This window comes from Setaria italica, chromosome VII, assembly GCF_000263155.2.
Source record: "Setaria italica strain Yugu1 chromosome VII, Setaria_italica_v2.0, whole genome shotgun sequence".
Taxonomy (NCBI): Eukaryota; Viridiplantae; Streptophyta; class Magnoliopsida; order Poales; family Poaceae; genus Setaria; species Setaria italica.
This window is the reverse complement of record NC_028456.1, coordinates 31,364,162-31,381,576: the sequence shown is the minus strand read 5'-3', so window position 1 is coordinate 31,381,576 and position 17,415 is coordinate 31,364,162. Positions and strand designations below refer to the sequence as shown.

General features: G+C 48.1%; 5 protein-coding genes across 5 annotated transcripts; 3 read left to right on the top strand and 2 right to left on the bottom strand.

The window, feature by feature from the left end:
* The first annotated feature begins 2,440 nt into the window (after nucleotides 1-2,440).
* Nucleotides 2,441-3,152, top strand: LOC101764809 (putative lipid-binding protein AIR1). Its single transcript, XM_004976961.4, has one exon. The coding sequence runs from the start codon at nucleotides 2,503-2,505 to the stop codon at nucleotides 2,875-2,877; it is 375 nt and encodes a 124-aa protein (XP_004977018.1). The 5' UTR covers nucleotides 2,441-2,502; the 3' UTR covers nucleotides 2,878-3,152.
* Nucleotides 3,153-5,156: 2,004 nt separating this feature from the next.
* Nucleotides 5,157-6,126, top strand: LOC101764410 (pEARLI1-like lipid transfer protein 3). Its single transcript, XM_004976960.4, has one exon. The coding sequence runs from the start codon at nucleotides 5,233-5,235 to the stop codon at nucleotides 5,842-5,844; it is 612 nt and encodes a 203-aa protein (XP_004977017.2). The 5' UTR covers nucleotides 5,157-5,232; the 3' UTR covers nucleotides 5,845-6,126.
* A 243-nt stretch (nucleotides 6,127-6,369) lies between these two features.
* LOC101763598 (NEDD8 ultimate buster 1) lies at nucleotides 6,370-10,826 on the bottom strand. The gene is made up of 11 exons (XM_004976958.4): nucleotides 10,291-10,826; nucleotides 9,660-9,785; nucleotides 9,484-9,580; nucleotides 9,285-9,320; nucleotides 9,010-9,197; nucleotides 8,590-8,692; nucleotides 8,269-8,450; nucleotides 8,102-8,179; nucleotides 7,266-7,368; nucleotides 7,147-7,183; nucleotides 6,370-7,046 (listed from the first exon to the last, which is right to left on the bottom strand). The coding sequence occupies exons 1-11, from the start codon at nucleotides 10,734-10,736 to the stop codon at nucleotides 6,577-6,579; spliced, it is 1,866 nt and encodes a 621-aa protein (XP_004977015.1). The 5' UTR covers nucleotides 10,737-10,826; the 3' UTR covers nucleotides 6,370-6,576.
* A 1,190-nt stretch (nucleotides 10,827-12,016) lies between these two features.
* On the top strand, nucleotides 12,017-13,345 carry LOC101763997 (protein ANTAGONIST OF LIKE HETEROCHROMATIN PROTEIN 1-like). Its single transcript, XM_022828563.1, has 2 exons — nucleotides 12,017-12,271; nucleotides 12,431-13,345. Exons 1-2 carry the CDS (start codon nucleotides 12,017-12,019, stop codon nucleotides 13,343-13,345), a joined length of 1,170 nt encoding a protein of 389 aa, XP_022684298.1.
* A 2,945-nt stretch (nucleotides 13,346-16,290) lies between these two features.
* On the bottom strand, nucleotides 16,291-17,165 carry LOC101763190. The gene has a single exon (XM_004976957.4). The coding sequence runs from the start codon at nucleotides 17,093-17,095 to the stop codon at nucleotides 16,535-16,537; it is 561 nt and encodes a 186-aa protein (XP_004977014.1). The 5' UTR covers nucleotides 17,096-17,165; the 3' UTR covers nucleotides 16,291-16,534.
* Between the last annotated feature and the right edge of the window lie 250 nt (nucleotides 17,166-17,415).

Genomic DNA, 17,415 nt, shown 5'->3' with positions numbered 1-17,415 from the left:
ACATTCGATGTGACACGTGCTAAAAATAAGACAGCGGAAGAAAACCGCCCTGAGTTCGGTTTGCGTGCTGAAACTGAAAGGGCCGGGTGTTGTGCAGGTCTCTGGGTCCGCATCTGGGTTGAGAGTCTGCAGCTGTTGATTGATTAGTGCACTTATCCTGCTCTGTTTGGAACATCTCTGGAGCTAGCCTGCTCTCTTGTTCGCCTTCTGTTATGCAGCAAGTTTGAAGGAAGGCGAACCTCAGGCTGTAGAACCCATTTAGAGCTTCGTTATGGCAAACATGTGTATAGACTAGTTGTATTTTTCCCTGACGCTTGAGATACCTACATACTCCTAGTAGAGTATATCTTTGCACATCAAAAACTAGCACCAGAGTTTTCGACGGAAAAGAAAAGTTAAAAAGAAACCTAGCACCAGACTTCGTTGCTGAGATCAACACCTAGTCATCCAACGCATCCCCTCCTCCTCACCGCTTTCTAGTTTCCGCCCGCCCCAGGCTCACATCACAATCACACCATCCATGCCGGCACGGTGGCCACCGGGAAACATGATGCATCCCCAAAAAAATGCCCAAGCCTGCTTCAACGATTACTCGATTTCGCCTGGTGCAGTGAGGCCGAATTGTCACGCCGCGCCGGCCTCGCGGCACGTTTTTGTGTGGAGGCTGGCACCTGGCAGAGCTTCCTCTGCCGATCGATTCTTATCATCCATATCCTTGCAGTCGCAGCGTCCGTGGAGGTCATTGCCACGAACAGGCTGTGTATCCCGGCCAATTCCCGAAAGCTGGCTGATGGGATGCCGAAGCGACTTAGGTCTAGCTGAACGACGGTAGGCTGGCACCTGTGTCGCCACCCGCGGCACATGCATGCGTTTCTCCATCGTCACCACTGTCCTCGCTTCGCTGCATCGATGAAGCCACCGGCTCCTCACATGAGCTCTCGCACGGCGCTGGTGGCTCACCTAGCAGTGCGTGTGCCTTGCGCGGCCGGCGACTTGACCGTGGGCCACACCGGGATTGCAAATTGGCGATAGCCGTTCGTTTTCCGGCCGGCCGTGTCACCGTCTTTGCCCGTCGTTTTACGAGGGCGACACACCACATGACCCCCGTCTCCGGGCGTCACATACTTCCGAAACACACATCGCATTCTACGACACAGTACTACAAATTACTACTGCAGTACTACTACACGTCTACACCTACCCACCGATGTAAAAAGACGTGCCATACCTGATACCTCGGCACCTCAACAAGTCAAAATAGCTACTCCAATCACAAATGTAAAAAGTAGTTTAGGATGACATCAACACGTCTATGAAGTGACGCATTATATTGGCCATCAATTTTTATAGAAAATATATATAATTTCAAATATAAAAGGTTTATAATATCAAAACTATTTTTATGGTGAATATATATAGTTGCATCAGCATTATGTTGCAAAACTATTTAGATGTTTAGTTGACCATCGATAACTCAAAATGTTGACCACATCATGTTGAAAATATTTTTGTGACTTAATAAAAATCTAAAACAACTTATTTGTGCTCGGAGGGAGAGAGATCGCCCAACGTTTTTCCTTGGCACCTCGCTGCAGCACCTGAGTACTCCACGCCATGCATGCAAGGTTAAAAAAAGTAAGCTATTCCAAATTGTAGGTCGTTTTGAATTTTCTAATTATGCATCATATTTAATGTGCATAATAATATCTATGAACCTAAAAAAAATCTAAAACGACCTATAATTTAAAACGGTGGTAGTATAAAAGAGTACGAAACGCACGTCACACCCAGCAGGCCTTCAATCACAAATGTAAACAGTTTAGGACATCGACATGTCTACAAAGTGGCATTTTGATTACCATATATATCTAAAAAGATGTATCTTTCAAATGCATAAGTTTTATATTATGAAACTATTTTTCCTAGCTAGTTGTGCTACTAGTGTTGTAATTCTGGGTTAAGTTGTCTTTGCCCCATCCTAGCTGGCTAGTTGTGCTTAGTTAGTTCTGGGATGCATTGTGCTTAGTTGTAAAAGGAGGTGTTGTACCTCGAACAAGTCAAAATAGCTACTCCCACCAATCACAAATGTAAGATCTGCACAAAGTAACACTTGAAGCCTTTCACTAACAATTTATATAAAAATATAACATTTCAAATATGAATTAAAGTTATATTACAAAACTAATTTTCATGCATGATGAATCTAGTAACATCAACATTATGTTGAAAAACTATTTGGTTTTTTAGTTATTGAAGGTTATAGTGAAAAAAATTGACTAAGACAAAACTACTTATATTTATGAGATTGCATTGGAGGGAGCAACAGAATAGGCGAACATTTTCCTCGGCACGTAGCTACAGCACCTATGTACGTACGTACCCCGTGCCATCCATGCATGCCAAAGGCCCCAAGGGAGTGCTATAAAAGAGTTGGAAACGCGCGTCACCCATCAGGTCATCTTCGGCGCACGCCGCACGTAGCATTTGAATTCTGGGCAAGGAATGGCCACCCGCGTAGCCGCCGCCACCCTCGCGTTCCTCCTCCTCACCGCGGCCGCCGCCACCGTCTCCGCCGCGGCGTCGCCCGCGTCGCGCAAGGTGCTGCATTGGAAGGACTACCTCGGCTGCCCCCGGGACGCCGTCAAGCTCGGGGCCTGCGTCGGCGCGCTCGGCGCCGCGGGCCTGCAGGCCGGCGCGCAGCTCGGGGACAAGTGCTGCGACGTCGTGCAAGGGCTCGCGGCGGCGGAGGCGGCCGCTTGCTTCTGCACCACCATCAAGGAGAGCGTGCTCGGCATCCCCACGGAGTGGACCGTCGGCGTCGGGGCCCTGGCCAGCGCCTGCAAGTCGGAGCTACCCGACGGCTTCAAGTGTGTCTGACACTCTGACCATGCATGGTCACGGATGCATCTGTGCATGCTCTCTGATGCGGCACTTGCTGTCCATGTGAAACCTTGTTCGCTTTGCTGTCCGACGAAGTAACATTGCATCCATCATTGGCCTTTCGCCATCTGCAACTGCAAGTTTGGTCAAATGTGTACCCGTAAATTCGTTTGTTCTGCGTGGGATGAAGAGTCTATAGGTTGCTGTAAAGTATATGTGCCTCGAATAATTTGGAGATCGATCTGATCTGAGAACATATGATCAGCAGAAAGCAGGCAAAATGTCCCATCGCTCTCGACTGGCCATGCATGATTCCGTTTGGATCAGTAACGCCACGCCCTCGTCACATGACGACCAGCAGACCTGCTCGCGTATAATTTGTGAGGAGGGGCTACTCCGTGCTGGTTTCGCACGTTATGATGGACGTATGATGAGACATCAGCGCACAGTCATCCGACCCAGATCTACGCATGCATGAAAGTGTTTGCGATTGCTCTAGGGCTGACCGACCCCAGCCAGAGATGTAGTTCTGTCAGTCCCTCGCATGCAACTGGTAGGAAGCGAGGACTAGGCCGCATGGGCATGACGATCGAGTTCAACTTGACTGGTTTTGTGGACTTGATTGGCATCCACAGTTTGCCCTCATAAGTAATTTATCATTTTTTTTATTTTTTTGTCTTTTATAGTTCTTATATGTGCAATTTAAACCACTTTTTTTTGTTAGAATGTATTTATAACATTAAGTGTTGCTTTTCTAAGATTATGAAAGTAATTTTCAAGATAAATTTACATACAGTACGATTTTGTACTTTTAAATTAAATATTTTAAAAATAGGCAGTCAATTTTTGTAATTTTGACCAAAATCTTATGAAAAACGTAAAGTATGCATATGAGAAACTAGGAACTGTTATTTATTACAGTGACAAAAGGTAGTAATCTGGTCGAGCCCTTTGATAATTCTCTGCGAAGAAAAAGTACTGTACCCAATAGAACTAAGTTTGCCCTCATAAATAATTTTTTTTTACTTTTTTTTGTCTTTTATAGTTCTTATGTGCAATATCACTGTTTTTATTAGGATGTATTTATAACATTCAGTGTTGCTCGCTTCACCGCCGCCGACCGGACACAACGCGGCGCTCGCCGTGCTCGGGTGACTTGTAAGGTCCAGAACAGGATGGTTTTTATGCACGCCGCCTCTCGCCGCGCGACATCACCAGGCAGCTCTGTGAACACGTCAAGCTTTGGGTCTGCCGTGCTCCAAGCCACCCGGATAGAGCCCCTCCGATCCTGGTGTCATTTCGTCTGTGATCTAATGTAGCTTCCATGCTTACTCCTTCCGCCAGGTTCAGTGAGTTTCTTGCCCCTTGATTCCTAAAAAAAATATTCAGTGTTGCTTTGTAAGATTATGAAAGTAATTGTCAACATAAATGTACACACAGTACGATTTTGTACTTTCAAAATAAAATTTGAAAAGCTAGGCAGTCAAATTTTGTAATTTTGACCAAAATTTTATGAAAAACGTAAAGTATTCATGACAACAGGGGGTTACTATTTATAACAGTGACAAAAGGTAGTAATCTGGTCAAGCCCTTTGATAATTCTCTGTGAAGAAAGAAGTGTACCCAGTAGAACTAAGCTTCTTGCCTATATTCAAATTCAATCACATGGCACATTATTGGCCGACGCCGAGAGATGATCGCATATAGTTCAGACCTGGACACGGTAAATTCATCGTCAGATGAACTCCATCGACGTGCACAACTGCATATACCTCCGTGGGTAGAGTGCACACTGCAGATTCATCTACAGCAACAGAAAGGACCCAAAAGATGAAACTAAACTGATAAGTTTTACCGTACCGTCCTCTTACGTGTTCTGAACCAACCAGGCAACCACCATTCAAGCATCTATCTGCGTTTGCCAGCTTGCCCTTCCTGGAAGATGATGTAGCTGCAGGCAAACGACGAGCATCGGATATATGCAAATCAGGCACTACTAGGGCTGGGCCAAAGCAGCGCAACGGAAGGGACGATGCAGTCTGCAGTGACGTTGCAATCATGCCCGCGGACGCGACCAAGCGAGTGTCACACGCCGCTGCGCCTGTTTTTGGCGCCATGGCAACGAGCCAAGGGCGTCCAGCACTGCCAATCCCACTGGCTCCACGTGAGCTGTTGCCGCGCTGCATGCCACCGCACCAATGCGGCAATGCCCCGGCGCCGCGCAATAATGCCCGGCCCCATGACGCCCCGGCGGCCGCCTATAAAAGCGGCGAGCTCCGACGAAGCCTCCCGCCACAAGCAGGTTCGTTCGTACAGAAACCTCAGCTCTCGCTAGCAGAAGCAGCGGCAGCAATGGAGTCCGCCAAGCTCACCGCGCTGCTGGTCCTCGCCGTGCTCGCCCTCTCCTCCTCCCCGCTCGCCCTCGCGTGGGAGAAAGCGGAGACGAAGTGCGGCTCGTGCCAGAAAGGCTCGCCACCCGCCGGCGGCCTCCCTGTCCCCATTCCGTCAGTTCCCATTCCGTCAGTCCCCCTGCCGTCGGTCCCCCTGCCGCCAGTCGCCATTCCGTCGGTCCCCCTGCCGCCAGTCGCCATCCCGACGGTCCCCATTCCGTCGGTCCCCCTGCCGTCAGTCCCCCTCCCGCCGTTGACGCCCGGAGGCCGGAAGGGGTGCCCGCCGCCCCCGACACCACCGACCCCGACGCCGGCGCCGTCGTCGGACAAGTGCCCCATCGACGCGCTGAAGCTCGGCGCGTGCGTGGACATCCTCGGGAACGAGGTGCACGTCGGCGACGCCAACGTCAAGTGCTGCCCGCTCGTGAAGGGCGTCGCCGGCCTCTCCGCGGCCGCGTGCCTGTGCACCGCCCTCAAGGCCAAGGTGCTGGACCTCTCCGTCTACGTGCCCATCGCGCTCGAGGTGCTCCTCAACTGCGGCTGCGCCGTCCCGCCCGGCTACAAATGCGCTTAAATTAAACCATCCCATCCCAATATATCCCATGCACGCGTGCACAGCAAAAGGTCTCCATTTTCCCCCCTCGAGCACAAAGTTTGAAAGGCTCCTCCACGGATTTGGGTGATGAAAGCCACTCGCTTCCGGGCTGCTCAGCAAGCGCATTCCTTATTTGATTCGATTTGCTATTATTGTTGCATGTTTGTATATGCGTCTACTGTCACCTCACGTCATTTGTACTTTGTGTATCTTGTAACAAACTATTTTTGTTCCGAATTCAATTCATGTTTGCACTGCTTCCATTGTTGTGCTCTGACTCTCGACGGAATCCCTTGGAAGAGGATTTTATTCTCTAAAAAATGGCGTTAAATTAAGGTACATGGTCAATTGTCATCTCCAGAAACTTGGAAGGCATCACGAGCTAGCATACTATAATCATTTAGGATGCCTTATTTTAGTAAGATTCAATTCAGAAAAACACCGCTGTAAACGAGTGAGAATTAAACTACCATATCCGGCAAACATGTTCAGAGCCCCGCATAATTCTGTATGCAACATTAAGCAAAGCAGCGATCCATGGGAGACAAGCTCGATGCAACGGTAAGAAATTTCCAGGCATCATTTTATTCCATAGGGTACCACTATGTACAAGCCCACCATACTAAGTCAAACTCAGCATTTGACACTACCTAAATATTTTTCATTCTCAAGCTGGAGATACCTATATCTAGTAGTGTAGATCTTTGCACATTACGAGCTAGCAGCTGACTCCAGTAAGCTCAAGTACTCTGCTATCGCCTGTCCTTCGTCGCTGACTTCGATATCGTAGTCATCCAAGGCATCCCCCGTCAGATCATGGGCAAGCTCACTTTCCATGGACACGTCCCTGGCTGGAACCGGATGCGAGTTTGTGTCTTCATCATCCACAGCTACTTCATCAGTCATATCTACATCTTCTTTCTCAGTTTCTTCATTGTTCATAGCCTCCTCAGAGTCCAAAAACTGGGCATCATTTCCCTCTGGTGGGTTTCCATCTGCATCATTTCCCTCTGGCAGGTTCCCATTTGCATCATTTCCCTCTGGTGGGTTTCCATCTCCAGCATGTGGAGGAGCATTTCCATCCACAGCATGTGGTGGAGCACTAGCAAAAGCCTGAGAATTGTTGATAAGAGCAGTCCTGGCAGCAGCTGCCCTCGAGCTTGACGATCCTGCACCAATCCCTGGCAAGAAAGAAGAGAACCAAAAAAATGGTGTGAAATTTCATCACTATTGAGGACAGCATTTCGAAGGGTGATGATGAATGTGTTAACCCATACATACCACGAGATGCCCGGCTCCTCTTTGCCTGAATTTTACTCTGTGAGCAAAGAGAATGTGTAAATAACTGTGGAGCAGCTTGTTACGCATACCAAAACAGAGAGGGTGCAGAGAAAGCATACTTGCAGGATGCAGTTTTGTTCAGGATTTGTCAAAAGATCTAATGCCTTTTCAGCATCATTTTCATTTATGCGCAGTGCTTCTGCAGCAAGATACTTCTCGAATCTTGAAAATTGAAACAACTGGTCAGTTGATATGGCAGCACAAATCAATAGCAATGTAAAATTAGCGTCACCAAGCACAACCAACTGAAATTTATTCTGCCTTTGAATAAGACTCAATTTCTAGAGGGCAAAGTGTGTCTGCCAGGAATGGGTGTCCCAAAAGTCCTCTAAGGTTGGTTCATAACATCTTAAATTAGATCAAACAAAACATGAACCACATGGAAAATCAAGGTAACATTGCAGTAACTAAAAATTAAGTTGTAAAAGAAATCCTTTTTTTCTGAAAAAGAAACAATAAGAACTATTGTAAGATGATATTGAGATTTAGGCATTTAGCCAACACTATATGTACCAACAAAATGAAACTTTACTACCGAACATCACAAACATTGCTCAATAGCATTCCTCTGTTACTAACAACAAATGTGTATGAAATATGACTTAAGAATTGCAAACATCGACCAAATGTTGAACAAAATTAAGCCCATACAGAACATGATTTCAGCTGAAATCGTCTAGGTGTGTCGAGCAATCAGGTGGCCTTTTCAAGCACTTCCATTTTCTTATTTCAGATTTACTAACTGACTCAGATCCCCCTTGTTTGGGCATTATATATCCTAGTATTCAAGGTTTAGGCCCCAATCCCATTGGCAAGTCATTAGAACAACAACACTTGAGAATACAATTAAAAAAACAACTCTTGAGTCTAAATGTAAATAGATCAACATTCTTACCCAATGGTAGTCAAGCCTTTCAGCTTCTGAAGGTCAACTGCCTTGTTCATGGGAGTTTTACCATATTTCATTTGTTCCCTATGATGACACCAAGAAAAATTTCACTACTAAGCAAAAAAAGATAAAGAAATTAAAAGGGAGGGTAGACTGCTTGATGAGAAGCTCACAGAATTTCTCTTTGTCTCTCTCGGTCCTCCTCTTTTCTACGAATTTTCTTTTCACGCTCCTCACATAAGAGATCAACAGATGATTGAATATCATAGCCAGTCATCTTCAATGCTCTTTTTGCGGAGCGTGCTTCATAGCCCATATCCATTAACATCGATATAGCTTCATCTGGTACTTGAAGCTAAATTTCATATCCATTAATGAAATTAAGAATGAGACTGGTATGTCCAACATGAAAAGGTGCTAAAGCACTGACGAGCAGAACAACAATATGCTTATATGCTACAGAACGAAAAGAAAAGATGATCAACAGAATGTACCTGCAGGTATTTAGCTTGCGCGGAAGTGAGAGATCCACGCGCCTTTTCAGTACGTCCGTTATAATATGCTACCACTCCTTCCAAAAGCTCCAGCCTTACATAACTATTACACATAGGAGACAAAAATGTATGTTAGGAGTCAACTGCAATGATTCAAAAGGACAGTTATTTGAGTAAAATCCTGAGCTGTTTTTTTAAATGTAATTTCTATATCACCCTCCATATATTGGTCCGTTTTCCCTTTTAGAAAAGAAGATGATGGGACCTTCCATTCATCCACAGTTCCACAGAAATTTTTCCCTTAAATGTTTCAACAAATTTTTCCGTAAATGTTTCACGACCTTTATGTCTAAGTAGCAAATCTGACTTCTGAATGAAAATAAGCATGCTCAGTAACAAACATATAGTACAGAGCCTCACATAGCAAGATCTGCTTGCCGGCCAGCCTGAAGTATTCTGAAGCGAGACGAATCTTTCCCATGGGAACGTTCAAATCCTACTCGTGCTTTTTCAAGGCGAGTCCCTGCAACCTCTAAGCACGATACATCACGAAGCACAAAATAGCACCATACTATATCTAGTTGAAGCATTGGCACATTATCAACTTTCTGCAGAACACGTACCAATTGTAAGTAAAATTTCAGCAATCTTATTGATACAAAGTAAAGAATATTCTTCACTATTATTCAAGTTACCTCAATGAGTTTTGAGTCACAAAGGGAGAAAGCTTCCTGTAAAGACAACGAAGAATTGGTCAGTGTAGAGATATTTGAGTACCTAGCATGTCAACGCATTGCAGTTCAAAAGCTCCACAGGTTTCTTGCAGTAGCAATAACACATTACAATCACATAAGCTAGATAGGAAGCATAGTAGGGCAGTAAAAGGCAGTGTACCTCAGCCATTATTAACACATCTAGTGCTTCCTTGTACATTTTCTTCTTCATCTGAGTTTTACCTTTTTGGTGAAGCATTAGAGCCATCTTCAAAGCCCTAAAGATAGCACAGATGATGGAGTTACATATGGTATACATCATATGAGAAACTCTCATTAGAAGATTTAGTCCATTACTTCATATCATCAACAGATCCAAACATCACTTTCTGCCCACTTTGATCCTCAAGATCTAAGTTGTAGTCTTCATCTTCAAGGAAGGAGCCATCTGTGTGCCTTTGAGACAATGCTTTGGCAGCATCCCTACAAGACAATCATATTGTTCAGTGATCATCGAATGAAAGAATTTTGTGAGTAGTTCAGTGCAACTTAGAAGTTAATCCTGGTTAAAGCTCGTTTCAAAGTGTACCAGCAAACAAACCTGCCTTTTTCAGGCTCTATCCTGCACCTCATGTGAATTCATTGACTGGGGTACTGAATTTTTAATTTCAAAAACAAGGTACTCAATTACCCACATTACGAAGTAGGACTATGATCCTCATTACATTTTTAACAAATTTATGGTTCTTCCTAATTTTTCTATATCACAGAATCATACAAACAAATCATGGGCGTAAAAATCACTATAGAATTAGCAATTTTTTGCTATGGCATTCAATCCCATAACCAGGAACAACATCCGTTTGATTTTGCAGTTAAAAAAATACGTAACTGTTGGACAAGGGAGCAGAAAACCTAACTGCCCCCAAAAATAAAATAACATAAAATTAACTAGGGTTTCGATCGAAAGCATCAGGACGATCCTTACCAGAGCCTGACAAGCCTAGCGGCGTGCTCCTCCTCGGCCTTCGCCTTGGCGGCCTCGGCGGCGATTTCCTTGGCGCGATCGGGGGAGGTGAGGGAAGACAGCACCTTGGCGTTGCCCTTGAGCCCGGACTCCCGCAGCGAGGCGGGGGGGTCGTCCTTGAGCACGCGGCCGCCGAAGATGAGGCCGACGCGCTCGGGGTCCACGCCGTCCCCCACCCGCCGCGCCACCTCCGCCCGCAGCATCGGCACCGTCCAGGCGCCCAGGTCCACCTCCAGCGCGCCGACCCACTTGCCGACCACCCGAATTCGATCCGCCGCCGGCGCGGGGGCCTCATCGGACGCCATCGGGGTTGATCGGAGGAGTTGGCTTGAGTGTTTGGGTGCGCCGATGGTTTTGCGGTGGCTTTTGGGTGCGCCGATGTGTGGGGTATATATGTCAGTGACCATATATGGGTAAGGGTCTGGAATAAAAACAATTTGCTGGTTGAATCATGCCATCTTCTTTGGGCGCAAGTCGGGAACTCGCCTTTCTCAAGATCTGAGACTCTGGGTCTCTGGGACTCGGGAGACTTGGCGGGGAAGAAAGAAAAGCGAAGCACGCTGGAAATTCACCCATGCCCCGTTTGGTGACCTGAGACCGCCGGAGAGAGGCGATGAAGGCGAAGTAAGAATTTCAAGGCTGTGAAGAAATAAGAATTCACCATTTCTTAAGCTCCAATAGGTGGTTCCTAAAAATATCATTGGCAAGTATGGGCCTGTTCAGCTAGACTTATAAGCCGGCTGAAAAGCTGAAACGGCTGATTTGTTGTGAGAGAAAAATATTATTTGGTGGCTGATAAGCTGAAGCGAACAGGTTATATATCTTCTGATTATGCTCTATCATTTGATTTATTTTTTAGAACTTTCAACAAGAGGGGCATGGCGGGAATGCTTTTTTTGTTGTTGTCACTTGATCCTAGGAACGTGATGCAGAATTGGAAGGAAGATATATGTAGTTTTGTTGCGCAAATAGCAAGGAAATTGAATCAAACTTGATATTGCAATTGAAGGATTGAACATAAGAGTTTTAGTTCATATATACATACATATAATTCAAAAGTTCTTTGATCTTGTGGGGCAACGTGCACCAAGAATTACAGAGCTTCCAGGAGTTAGTAACAAATTCGTGCATTAAAATTTCATCCAGGCAAAAAAGGCAGTGTTGTAGTACTATGTCCATGTTCGGGCCTGTTGATGTTGTCAGGACCAACAATTACGTCCCCTCCTTTTGCTGAGCAGCCCGGCCCAATGTTTAACTGGGCCGGACCCCCACTACCAACAGTCCGCATGAACGCCAGCCCAATCTGGACTCCTGCCTGACACGAAAATTACTGCGAATTAATTGCATGTCCATATGCCCCATTCAACACGACGACGTGGCAGTCACATCCGTCTCCCGAGAAAGCATCCCGTTTCCGGTTTCCCCCCACCACTGCGGCCGGCACTGCCGCTGCCGCAAGCTGCAAACCTGCAAAAGCCCATGTCGTCGTCAAGCCCGAGGCGGGCGAGTGGGGAGCCCATCACCGCTTGACCCAACGAGCTCGGCAGCTCGCGCACCCCAGAGAGGCCAGAGCTCAGTCCACTCCCACCTGTCGCCGTCGCCACCGCTACCGTCCAGCTCCCCGAAACCCGCAAAAAACAACCACCACCTCCCCACCACGCGCGGCGCGCGCGCTCGCCTCCCGAGGATGGTCGCCTCCGGCAGCAAGCGCTCCCGCCGCGCCCGGGCACCCATTCCCGCGCCGTCGTCGCCACCCCCACCGCCGGCGCCCCCGGCTCCCCAGTCGCCGCCGCAGCTGACGTCGCTGCTGGCGCTCCTCGCCTCCTCCGTCACCCTGGCGCTGCGGTTCGCGTCCGACCGCGACCTCCTCCTGCTCCCGTCCCAGACGCTGGCGCTCGACCCGCTCCTCCTCTCCGCGGCGCGCGCCGTGTCCCGCCTCCTCGCGCTGCTCCCGCTCCACCTCCAGACGCTCACGCTCACCTCCCTCTCGCTCTCCCCGCCCACGCCGTCGCCGCCGCTGCCCTCCTCCTGGTTCCTCCGCCTCCTCTCCTCCCCCTCGCTCCCGGACTCCGCCTGGCGCGACGCGTTCCGCATGTCCAAGCCCGCCTTCTTCCAGCTCCTCCACGCCCTCGATCTCCCCGCCCCCGCCGCCTCGTCCTCGTCCCTCGCGCTCCCGGCCGATCACAAGCTCGGCGCCGCGCTGTTCCGCCTCGCCCACGCCGCGCCCGCGCGTGCCGTGGCGCGCCGCTTCGGCCTCCCGTCCCCCGCCGTCGCCGCGCGCGCGTTCTACGAGGTCTGCCGCGCGATTGCCGACCGCCTCGCCATGCTGCTCGACCTCGCCGCGCCCGACCGGATCGCGCGCGCCGTCCCGGGATTCTGCGCACTCTCGCTGCCCAACTGCTGCGGCGCGCTCGGGTACGCGCGGTTCGGGGAGGCCGCCATCGCGCAGGCGCTGGTCGACGCCGACGGTCGCTTCCTCGACGTCTCCATCGGGTGGGACCCGGAGATGGCTCCGGCTGAGATCCTCCCACGGACGAAGCTGTACACCTCCCAGTCCATCGTGCTCGCCAATGCGCCTCAGGGCGAGCTCATCGGTGGCTCGGTGCCCCGCTACTTCTTGGGGCCTGCTTGCTGCCCGCTGCTCCCCTGGCTTGTGACACCGTACAAACATGGGAATGCCACTGATGACTTATTATCCAAAGAGAGCATCTTTAACCATGTGCACGCGCACGGGCTGCAGGTGGTGAAAAGTGCCTTTGGCCATGTGCGAGCACGGTGGAGGCTTCTGGAGGAATGCTGGAAGGGTGAGTGCCAAGAGGCATTGCCGTATGTTGTAGTTGCCGGTTGTCTGCTCCACAATTTTCTCATCAAATGCGGGGAGCCGATGCCTGAGGAGATTCAGGGGAATGCTGATGCTGATGAGTTTGTGGACTTTGAGGGTGAGAAGGACAAGGAGGGGGAGAGGATCAGGGATGTTCTTGCTGCACATTTGAGCTTGGTAAGCCGAAATCAGTGAGTGTAGATAGTAGTCTGTAATCCCAGTATCATCTGGAATGCTTATGTAAGTATGTATCTTATGCTGATCTTTCTACGTGAGCTGCTCTAGTCCATTGCTCTACTGTTCTCAGTTTATTTGACTAGCCCACTGCTAACTTTTTGTTTGGCACTGCAAATTGGATGCCATGCCTGATGTTGCTAGTCTCATGCAGTTCTACTGTTCTCAGTTTATTTGACTAGCCCACTGCTAACTTTTTGTTTGGCACTGCAAATTGGATGCCATGCCTGATGTTGCTTGTCTCATGCAGTTTCATCTTCTGTCTGTGCAAGTTATTCATCATGCCTTGAATAGTAAAACTTTAACTGATAGTATTATAGCTCCATTGGCATTTTATCTTACTGCTTAGAATCTCAGTATTTTCTAAAGTTAACTCTTAAGCATGATATACATTTGATTTCAGCATATTGTAGCAACTGATGTAGTCATTCCTGCACAGATTTGAATTCACTGACACTCTTGATGATAATATATTCCATGTACCTTTGAAATGCCTTTTCATATGTTCTCCAGCTGAATATAATTATTTCTGTTAGAATCAAAGGGCTCTTGTTCCCCATTCGTCCTATAAGAGCGGCGGACAATATAACAATCACAACAATGTAGACTGGAGCCACTGTCTCTCTATAGTATCAGCTAAACCATACCATATCTTTGTTGAGCTACTAGCAAATCTAAAACACATAGCAAACTTCAACAATACTATCTCATGAACTGAAAAATCTTGGGTATGGTTCATAATTGTGGCATTATGATATCATGTACAATTTAAGTTCCTTTTTTTCTATTTTCTATCAAATAATCTTGGCACCCATCATTTCTTGTTATCATCCTATTGAAACTTTGTTTTACATCAAGAAAAGATCTGTAAATTTATCCTCCAATAAAGCTCATGTTCTGTACTTATCATTATGATGACTTGATGAGATATTGTTTTATCTTCTTCTTTCGTAAACTTTAAATGAAATCAGTAGTGCTAGATTGATAATCTGTCTTCAAGAATCTACTTGACATGTCATTTAATCTCTGCAAAGTGCAGCCTGTATAATTATGGTTTAGCCTTCAGATTGAAACCACGGTTATGCCTTTACCTGATTCATAACAGTAAGATCATACCCAGATGAATTTACTGATTGAATAATGGAGACAGTGGAGATGTTGTGGTCTGCTATCTATTATTACATATTAGGAACTTTATATAGAAAATCAGAGTCTGGATGCCGCGACAATTGTTACTGACTTAGGCAGGCAAAAGGATCCACATGTTTTTCACTTTTCACTTCGTTTCTCCAGATTTGCACAAAGCATGACTGATTGTTTAGTACTCCCTCCGTTCCAAATTGTAAGTCGTTTTGGCTTTTCTAGGTGCATAGTTTTTACTATGCACTTGGATATAGTGTATGTCTAGATGCATAATAATATCTATGAACCTAGAAAAGCTAAAACGACTTACAATTTGGAATGGAGGGAATAGGATATAAGCTGATATTTATAGTGAAGAAATAACTGTAAACAGTGCAACACAATGGGTGGTGGCCTTCCCTTATCATTTTTTTGTGGGTTACTGCTTCCTGCCGCGAATGCTTGTTCAAGCAAATGAAACTAAGTCACACTGTTAATTAGGATGTGGTGGGGATCTCAAATCATACGTTCATATTGGGTAGCTCTGTCCTGAGAGTGTTTCACATACATTGTAATGGGATAGCCTTATATTTGCACTGTAGCTGCTATGGGCCTATAGCTATAGTTGCCACCTTGTCATTGCCCTGAACATCAAACGAACGGCACAACCAAGCTCAGTAACAATTTCAAGAGTAGCTATTTGTGATTGTGGCCAGAAAGTTAGCAAAATGGAGAACATCAGTATTCAGATGTGGGGATCATCAGGTCTAGTCAAGTGAAGAAAACAGAGAGAAGGATGAGGCAGCTTGTCTGGCTGTCTGCATAGAAGAGACTGAAACAATCCTCATCAACAGTTAAGAGACTAAATCATCATCTAACAATGTACGCGAAGCATGTGCAGCTGTCTTAACAAAGGGTACCTGGGTGGAGTGTAGATATCGATTCAATTCTGCTACTTGCTTCCTGTTTCATTGGACTCTGCATTTTAGGAATACTGAACTGTATGAGTGTCAGTCTGTAGTTTGCCTGGGAAACGGAAGCAATCAGCACTAGCTGTTGGGTTCGATGATTTCTCTGTTGGAACTTCCTCATGTGGTCACGTGAGTATCTTTCATGGTGGTTCGGAGCACACATCAGTGCATCATGGACACATCGAAACATTTAGCCGCTTTTACGTCTGTTAAATCTGCTAGGTGTCACAGTTGTCCATTTGGGCTGAAACAATTATAACTGCACAGTGTTGGTAGTACTGTTTGTCTCGAGGACATGAATTACTGTACGATTGTTAGTTGGATGCAGTAGTTTCTCGTACAACGTCGTACTGACTGCCGGTCTGGGTAACGTTCTTTTGAAGTTACACTGGACAGACAGCGCAAGCTGTCGTTTGTGATTCAGATCGCTGAAAGACCAAGAAAGTCCTTCAGATAATCAGATCAGAGCCAACTGATGGCACTGCAGTATAGGATGTGCCCGCTTGATCGGCTGGATCGGGTACGTTACGCTGTTTCTGCCATGTACTGGTACGTGCGAGGTCGCTCAATGTGTACCGAGCAGTAGGCAGGGTGGCACGTACTGGCGCACTGTTGGGACTTGGCACCAAATGCCCGCACCACACTACGAGTAACCACTACACTAGAGCTAGTGACCAACCCCCAAATTGATGCTGGTTTGAAATGTCAAGGGTTCAGAAATAGCTCATCTCATCATCGTATATAGAACTTGTGGCAAATGAACAGATTATGAACTCGTACGATCGAATTATTTGTGCGAAAGAACAGAGGCAGAGATCACCAATTCATCTTTTTTTTTATTGCACAGCAGCAACCTCACTGTAAAACAAAAAAACCAAACCAGAAGTCTGACGGCCAGTTCCGATCATAGACTATGTGGACTGTACATGCAACAATATCGACGGGACTGGACGCGGAGTAGAGCACATCAACATCACTCACACATTGAACATACTAGGCACAATCATTAGCACACTACTAAACACTGATGACTGAGTTCCCGACGATCATGGCAGCGTCAGTTGGGCTTGAGGTCCTGGAAGAGGCGGTCCCACCTGACCATCTCGTCGCCGTCGCCGTTCTCCACGTCCCCGACGGCGTGCACGGCGGCGGCGGCCCTGCCGCCGATGGCGGACCTGGGCGTGGACCCCTTGTTGGGCTCGGAGGTGGCTCTCCGCAGCGCCTTGCCGCGGCGCTGCTGCCTTTGGGGGACCCCCGCCGGGGCCGGGCTGCGGCCGGCGTCGGGCGGCTGCTGGCTCGGGACCAGCACCAGCGCGGTGGAGTAGCCCTCGTCGCGGCGCACGAGCCCGCGCACGCACCTGGCGACGCGGCCGAGGATGCGGCGGGCCAGCGCGGCGGGGCGGGTCCGGGCGCGGGCGCGGGCCCTGCGTTCGCGCCAGGCGAGCTTGAGGATCTCGAGGCGGTGCTTGGCGACGGAGATGCCCATGCTGTGGAGGAGCTCGTGGTCGAAGAAGGCCACGTCGTCGGCCTCCAGCTCGTTGCGCGCCAGCACCAGCGCGTACTCGTACACCAGCGCCGGCTCCAGCCGCGCCCCCGACAGCCACGCGTGCCAGTCCATGCCCGCCGCGGCCGAGGTGTGCTCTCTGCTTGGCGCTCCGGCGCTGGCGATCGTGGTAGGAGCTGGGGGTTTATACCAAGTCATGGGGAGTGGGTAAGCGACCGGGCGCGCTGGAATAATTGTACGCTCTGCATGTCGCGTCTGATTTGGGAAACGATGGCCAGGTGATCTGGACCGTCCGTTACTCCAGGCCGGGCAATGGCATGGCACGGCACGGCACAGTTGGTGCTTGTGACTTTTGTCACGTACTCTGCTTTGCTTTATCGACACGAGCTAGTGCTGCATCGTATCACGTTTAACTTCGCCGTAGGCTAATGGCT

Bases quoted from the DNA above. Each gene is read 5' to 3' on its own strand.
- LOC101764809 (XM_004976961.4), top strand. From the start codon at position 2,503: ATGGCCACCCGCGTAGCCGCCGCCACCCTCGCGTTCCTCCTCCTCACC.
- LOC101764410 (XM_004976960.4), top strand. From the start codon at position 5,233: ATGGAGTCCGCCAAGCTCACCGCGCTGCTGGTCCTCGCCGTGCTCGCC.
- LOC101763598 (XM_004976958.4), bottom strand. From the start codon at position 10,736: ATGGTCACTGACATATATACCCCACACATCGGCGCACCCAAAAGCCAC. The intron at 9,786-10,290 runs GTAAGGATCGTC...ATTGTCTTGTAG, and splicing joins GCTAGGCTTGTCAGGCTCTG to GGATGCTGCCAAAGCATTGT. The intron at 9,321-9,483 runs GTACACTGCCTT...TTGTCTTTACAG, and splicing joins ATGTGTTAATAATGGCTGAG to GAAGCTTTCTCCCTTTGTGA.
- LOC101763997 (XM_022828563.1), top strand. From the start codon at position 12,017: ATGGTCGCCTCCGGCAGCAAGCGCTCCCGCCGCGCCCGGGCACCCATT. The intron at 12,272-12,430 runs GCGCTGCTCCCG...CGCATGTCCAAG, and splicing joins GCGCCGTGTCCCGCCTCCTC to CCCGCCTTCTTCCAGCTCCT.
- LOC101763190 (XM_004976957.4), bottom strand. From the start codon at position 17,095: ATGGACTGGCACGCGTGGCTGTCGGGGGCGCGGCTGGAGCCGGCGCTG.